This window comes from Gaeumannomyces tritici (assembly GCF_000145635.1).
Source record: "Gaeumannomyces tritici R3-111a-1 unplaced genomic scaffold supercont2.153, whole genome shotgun sequence".
Lineage (NCBI taxonomy): Eukaryota > Fungi > Ascomycota > Sordariomycetes > Magnaporthales > Magnaporthaceae > Gaeumannomyces > Gaeumannomyces tritici.
In genome coordinates, this window is record NW_008804697.1 from 1 (window position 1) to 7,150 (window position 7,150).

At 53.0% G+C, this 7,150-nt stretch overlaps 2 protein-coding genes across 2 annotated transcripts; both read right to left on the reverse strand.

Annotated features, from left to right (window-relative positions):
- Positions 1-2,865: 2,865 nt before the first annotated feature.
- GGTG_14143 (hypothetical protein) lies at positions 2,866-3,585 on the reverse strand (the record flags this gene model as incomplete). The annotated part of the gene is made up of 3 exons (XM_009232071.1): positions 2,866-3,011; positions 3,193-3,284; positions 3,458-3,585. The coding sequence occupies 3 exons, from the start codon at positions 3,583-3,585 to the stop codon at positions 2,866-2,868; spliced, it is 366 nt and encodes a 121-aa protein (XP_009230335.1).
- Positions 3,586-4,078: 493 nt separating this feature from the next.
- On the reverse strand, positions 4,079-4,417 carry GGTG_14144 (hypothetical protein; the record flags this gene model as incomplete). The annotated part of the gene is made up of 2 exons (XM_009232072.1): positions 4,079-4,202; positions 4,369-4,417. 2 exons carry the CDS (start codon positions 4,415-4,417, stop codon positions 4,084-4,086), a joined length of 168 nt encoding a protein of 55 aa, XP_009230336.1. The 3' UTR covers positions 4,079-4,083.
- Positions 4,418-7,150: the final 2,733 nt, after the last annotated feature.

Sequence of the window (7,150 nt, forward strand, 5' to 3'; positions counted from 1 at the left end):
CTTTTTTTCCCTTGCAGTTTCTTTGCTTTTTTTTGTGCTCGGCGAAGCCAATCGGCAGTCTATCCTCGGATTGATTCAGCCACGCTTGGAGCTAAACCGGAACATGGTCGCGCTGGTGGTCCTTTCTCTTTCCATTTCTGGAAAGCTGCTGTAGCCGATGGTTGTCCGAGCCATGCCGTTTTGGGAAATGTGCATATGCCAGCCGTCGCTGTGCAATTGAACTTGGGGCCGGCGGACGGGACGGCGGGAGAAAAAAAAAGAGCCGAGTCCGAGAGGGAAAGAAAAAAAAAAGAAAGAGAAAAAAAAGGGCCGGTCCTATCAATAGCGACAAGGGTTATGGGCATCCTTCCATTTCCAACACCGCTGGCCGGGTTTGGGTTGCTTGCTTTGATGACCAGTCAGTCACCACGAACACCCCCAGACCCCAAGCTGCAGGGTCTAGACTTGGCCTTTTGGCAGCCCTTTGCTGGGTTTGGGTGGTGTGCGCGTGCGTGCGTGCGTGCGTGCGTGCGCGCCGCGCGCAGGCGTTCCCCTGCCAGGGAAGGGGGAGCTAGGACCAACCGTCCACTCTCGTCTCGCCGAACCGAGCCGTAATGCTGAATGTCACTTGGTCCGAGTCGCATCGCGCCATGTCACAGCGGGAGCGGAGAAATGACACTCGAGCACATGGCCAAATTGCTCCAAGCTTTGGCTGTTAGGGGTCCGCGACACGGTCCGACTCTTTTTTGAATCAGAGAGAGAGAAAAAAAGAGAGGCACCCACTCACGGGCCACCACCGATGTGGACCGCACATCACTGTGCGTTTCCCTGCTCTCTTGTTTTTGCTACCGTGAAGGATATCTATCTTCGGCTTCCCTTTACCTCAAACACATGGCACAATGACCGCTTTACAAGCTGCATAATATAACGAATCCTATCTTTACCTGGAAGGTTTTATTCCTCCTTTTGTTTTACTTCACTTTGTCCCCCGGGCAAATTCGTTTGATGGTCGCCCGGAGTTGTCCGTCGCAGCAGTCCTTGTCCTTTGTGTTTAAGCAGGGAATTTGCAAGTTCAGCAGCAGCAAAAAAAAAAAGAGCGAGGGGTATCCCGCCATGCCGACGACTCGCATGATGCTAAAGAGCCTCAGAAAGGCCGGTTGCCCCACATAAGATGCGACAGCGCTTGTAGCCTGCATGGGGGAAGACGCCTACCTATAACTAGTCCTTTTTTTTTCTCCTGCTACTTCCATTTTTTAAGCCCGAGGCCTGTGCGTTATTATTAATGGTGGAAAGTAGTAGGCGATTGAGTGCCTGTGCGTTGTCTGTGTGAGCCCGACGCACCGTACAGGCACGGTCATATATGTCACCATTCGGTACCGGTACCATTCCCAGAAGAGATGACGCCAACAAGTAGAATGACATTATATCTGCCGAAGCCGGTATGCACACAAGGCAGGCTAATATCCCCAGCCACTTTGCGCTCCCGTTCGGGCCGCGGTCGGGCCACCTGACGGCTGCATAGTGAGGGCCCTCCTCAAGACGAAAATATTGAAATCTACATCGTTTGCCGGCGAACCCCATCAATATTTTGAGTCACCCCCGTCCTTAGTTCCAGTCCAGCCCCGCGGACCACCGATGTGCCCGCTCGCCTCCTGATATCGTCTAGGTTCAAGCCCTTTTTATTTTTTATTGCCTTCTTATTGACAGGTGGAGTCGCGTGCGGCTTTTTCCCCATCACGTGTCGTTGATCATTCATGGTCACCGACCTAGTGGTCCCTCGCGTGCTCGCTCAAGCCCGTACGGAGCAGAGCACCAAATTAAAATAGAAGCAATCCGTAAATAAAAAAGAATAGAGACGAGAAAAAAAGAAAAAAAAAGGGCCGGCCAGCGGTGAGTTACCAAAACCGGCATTCTCCTGGCTCAGGGGCTCGGCTTGATCGGCCTCGTCCTGCCGGTACCTGGATAAGCGGATGGGCACCGCCTACTGGGGAGTTCCCAAGGGACGACGGCGATCGGCGGTGTGTCGTGTGGAGGGAGGTCCATAACTTTTTCTTGTCTCGATGTTTTCCGCTCCGTGCAATCCCCAGCTGGAGATGTCAGGACGAAGGACCGTCGGACGGGTTTCGACTATTATCGGTATTATGCATAAAGCAGTAAGTGGGCCGTCGTCTAACCTTTCATCTTTTTGTTTTCTTTTTCTTCTCATCCTTTCTTTTCTTGTTTTTTTTCTTTTTCCGTTGTTGGCCTTGCCCCTGTAGCAGATTTGCAAGATAACGGGCGATCAAGCGATCAAGGGAAGGGTGCATTGTGAAGGTGGTCTGTCTGTCAGCACAAAAGGTTGGATTCTAGACAGGCAAGCCAAGGCGGCCAACCCAGCAGCACGACGTTGACCATGTGCATTGACAGAAGTCAATGCTCGCCGGGAGCTAAAATACTGTTCCAATTCGTTGGGAATTGCACAGGTGGCTAGTGCATGTCCAGGGTCTGCCTTTCCGACAGCTCGGCCCAAGGACGGCAACAATCGCCTTGAGTCTCTCTGCCCCAACTTTTATTTTATTTTGGCGGGGATCCGACAGCGCCGGCTCGGAGGTGACTTGGCCCTGAACCGTTTGATGCCTGACATGCCTGGGGACCCCTGCAGATTCGCGTCTGACGGGCGCCCACGGCACCCGATGGAGATGACTTTGGGAAGGGTTGGGGTGGTGGGGGGAGGGAACGCCCCGGATACTGGCACGCACACACACACACACACACACATGCACTCACTCACCCCATAACCATCCTACCATCTGCGGGGGAAATAAAGAGTAAAAACCCACCTAGTAACAGGGGGGTAACAGGGGTTAAAACTGAAAATCGCAGGGGTCGTAGTGACTTGGGGGGATGTCACGAGACTTCAAGAATTTCTCGTCCTTTGAAAGCTTTTCTCGATTTCTCTCCTTCTTTGATGACCAACTTCAACAATGGCAGCGACTTCATGCCAGCACGTGACCCCCCTTTTACCACCCCTGTGATCTCCAGTTTTAACCCCCCTGTTGGGAGGTGGGTTTTTACTGTTTATTTCCCTCGCAGATGGACCATGTCCATGCCTCCGCCCGCCTCCCACCACCACCAGCAAACAAACACCTCCAAAGATGCAAAGGCTGGGATCCCGCACCTCTTCCCGCTAAAGGAGAAATGTGAGGTTATGGATGGCACAGGCCGCCTGCTCACGAGTCGCCAAAACTCTGTTGGCAGCGTCGGGAGTGAGGAGAGAGTCAGCTCGGTTGCTACAGCTGGCAGCCCGCATCATGGCCCTGGGCTCACTGTTATACGATGTGCCAGATTTTAATCTTCCTTTGATCCCTTCGGACCATACACCCCCTCTCTCTTGCAGCATGGAACAAAAAAAAACCATCCAGTGGCCGGGTCCTTGTTTTTTCTGGACTCTTTCTCTTTCGGCTTCGTTGCTCGTCTGATCTCCACCAACGGCTCTCACCTCACCCTGGGGCGCTCCTGAGCACGTCCCAAAAAAAAGGTCCATCCCGACGGCTTGCTCCACCGCGGGAAAAGCGCACAACGTCGCAGGTTGAGCCTGAGGCACGCCAAGGATGGCGACAAGGACATAATATTATACACGGTGGTGGCATAGGATCGGAGGTCTTTTTATTTATTTATTTTATTCTCCGATACTCCCTCCTCCTAGCCCAACTCGCAATTTTATTTTTAATGTGCAGGACATGCATCGGCAGGCAAGGGAGGCACCGCCGCGTGGGGACGGTCGTCGACGACAAGGGACGCCCCGGGAATCAGATTGTGAAGATGGCCAGGGAAAAATTAACAGAACCCATGGATAACCCCGGCGTTTCTGGCCCAATCACGTCCAGCCTGGCCTCATCACAAGCTGCAAGACGAGCCCATTTCCCCATTGGAAATTCCAGCGAGTATTCATGGTCAAGTTTGAGCTGTCGGGTGTTATATATAACAAAACAAAAAACCATGGAGGGATGGTGATGGAGTTTTATCCATATGTGCCGGCTGATATAATAACCGCGACGGGTAACATGCGCAGCCCGGATCCAGCAGCCGCCCTGTCCCCGGAGATTTTTTTCTGTTCCCCCTCGTTTATTTGCCTTCCCGCCCTTGGGAAACCTCACTGTGACGGCGCGAGGAAGAAAGTGAGTGGCTGTCATCAACGATGCCGTGAGGCGCATTGGATGGTTGGCTGCAGAGCAATATACTTCCTATGGTTGGTTGCAAGGGAGAGATATAGGTATGGAGAGTACCCCTCTGGGTTGAACTTGATATCTCGCGTGCTCGCCTCATCAATGCACGTAAAACAGGAATGAGTGCACGAGTATGCTTTCTTTTCTTTTTTTTCTTTTTTCTTTTTTTTTTTTGCTCCCTTACCCTCTGGGCCTCTTTTTGTGGCCCACGTTCCAGGGCCGGAGACGCACATGTCGCCCGGCCTGCGCCTGCCTGTGACTAGCGATGTGAACCGAGATCCGAGTTGGAAGGGGGAGAAAAAAAAAAAGAGGAGACTTTGTGTCCCGTGCAAACTCGACTGGAGTGTCGGGTACCTGCCTCGCTCTCTCTTTCTCTCCCTTCCGAACTCTTTGGCCATCCCTGGTCTCAGCAGGCCTCGATGCGACCAGCCTGGCAGCATTACAAACCCTGTCCTTGCAGCTGGGCCGTTTTATCTGCGTTGAATTAAACGCCAGGGATCTGGCCAAACCAAAACCCTTGCATTTTTTGATATATATATATATTTTTTTTTCTATTCTCAACTCATTCATCATTTGCCATTCTGATGCTGCGAGGGCCGGAGTGGTAAAAGTCTTGGGGCAGAACCAGCGACAACACTTGGATGTAGGTGGTCTCGATCTGCCGAGCACAGGGATGAAAACTTGCCGGAAAACAGCCCGCTGGGGCCGTCGCAAGCGAGCCGGGAACGACTTGGAAGCGACAGACCAAAAAAAAAAAAAGAAGAGCAAGAGGGGTGCCCACAACCCAGGCAACCGAACCCTCCCAGGTCGGGCCTAGCGCTTGTTCGGTTGTTGACCATGGCGTCTGATCCGTATTCCGAAACGCACCTTAACGTAGCGTATTCCTCCCCGCTCTCGCCTGAGAAAAAGAGGAGCCGTGATGACGACGGGGAGGGAAAGAGAGAAAGCTGCTGAAAATAAACACAACAGGTAGTGATCCGGGGCTGACTAAGGTAGACAAAGAGGCATGCCCGTCCAACCGTTGATTCTGTAGTGTAGATGCCACCGTGTGTGTGATGCTTTGCTCGTGTGGAGAGATTGCACAAACACGCAATCTATCCAAGAGATATCAATGAACTCACCTTAAAAGCAGACCAGTCCTTGTCGGAGAGTTTATACTCTCCTCGTATGCACAATCTGCTCCAGCGCGCCCTTACCCTAGCCAGCAGCGGGCCAACCAACAAGCCAACGTGAAGCGGAACGCATCGCCGGCCCTTTATCATCCGAGGTTCAGGGCAAATTAGCGATCTCCTCATGGGGAGCAGGTGGGGTGTGGGTTGGCCCAAAGAGCTACCGAGAGGGAAGGCGGGATCAACAATGACAGACACGCAACCGAGATAATCCCCCGCCTACCCTTGGTAGAGTTGTCGATTCTCCCTCGTCCGGAAAGGAGGGAGAGAGAACATGTCACCACCCCCCTCATACTTTGGGACGAAACTCGGCAGTTTTGGGACAGGACGGGTGGACGTGCCACTTGGGGAAAACTCGGATCTGGACCATGAAGCGTCGCCGCCCACAAGGTTGCGTAAGACGCATTGAAGAGGAAGAAAAAAAAAGAATGTGGGCGGGGAGTAAACACGGCACCGGTTGCATCAAAACAATAGGTACCCACCTGCTCAGATGCGTCGGCGCGCGTGCGCACAACCAGAGGGAGCATGCGTCTGGTACAAGGAACTGCCATGCATATGCCGCCGTGGAGCATGTTACGTTGGGGTCTGGGCTGTTTTTTTTTCTTGTTGCAGTCTCTCTCCCTCCTCTCTCTCTCTCTCTCTCTCTCTTCAGTCTCTCCTCTCGACATGCAACCCACGACCCGAATCAATCAGGCGATCGACGGGCTCCAAGGCGTCAGCATGTAAAGCAGATCCGGAGAGCATAAAGTGCCTTCATTTCGTTTGGGCCCGTCGGTTGGGTCCGCTGTCTTTTTTGAGGGGGCGTGTGTTTGTGTGTGTGTGTGCGTGTGCCTTGCCGTTGCGCACGCGCGCGACTATGAAGGGTATCCTATGGAGGGTATCCTTGAGGGTATCCATATTGTTTTCAGAGTTCATGTGGAATCACACCTACCCACGCATTCACGTAAAAAAAAAATACGGGCGAATACGAACGGTGGGATGGGACGCATCAATGATCTTTCTCTTTCTCTTGCAGTTGTTTTACCTTATTTTTGTCTTTTTGTCCGTGCCCCCTTTTTCCTTTTCCATTCCCATGGGCCAATCCTTGGGGAGTGTGGGTGTGTTTCTAGCTTGCCGCTCCTGACTGGTGGGCGTCGCGAATCACGTCTCTTTGGTCATTCTGCGTAAAATGTCAGTACCGGGTTCGGGCTCAGGAACAGCCTGCCGCGTCCGAGTTCGTCGGTGGCCTGTCCCTGGCCCTACCAGCAGCAGGGCAGAGGACAGGGCAGGGGAGGGGGGTGTGTGAAGGGGCCGGGAAAATATCCCGCGCCAATTCTAGGCCGTTGAGAAAAAAAAAAAGAAAAAAAAAAAAGAAAAAAAAAAAAGAAAAAAAAAAAGAAAAAAAAAAAAGAGTGCAACGAGACGCCCCCGTCCCCGCATTGCAAGGTGCGCCTAGCTTTTTGCGCCTCGGCTATTTCTCTCTGGGCTGGCTCCTGGGAAGTCCCCAGGACACGCCTCCATGCTAGTGCTCTTTGTGTATCCCGAGACTACAGGTGCCTGCTCCGGAGAAGAGTCGCCGGCCGGATTAGAGACGCCAGCACAAGTAGAGACGGTGAAGGAAGCGAGATGCGTCAGTGAATACTGTGGCTGACTGACTGATGGACAGGACGTGGGCAAACACAGAGAAAGAGAGAGGGAGAGAGAGAGAGAGAGAGAGGACGTGCAGTGGTCGTGTCTCGCGTGGTCGTCCCCGTTTCCACACGGCCGGGCGGGGGTGCTAGTTCGTCCCCTTCCGTCGGGTCCCGGTTTCCTTTCCTT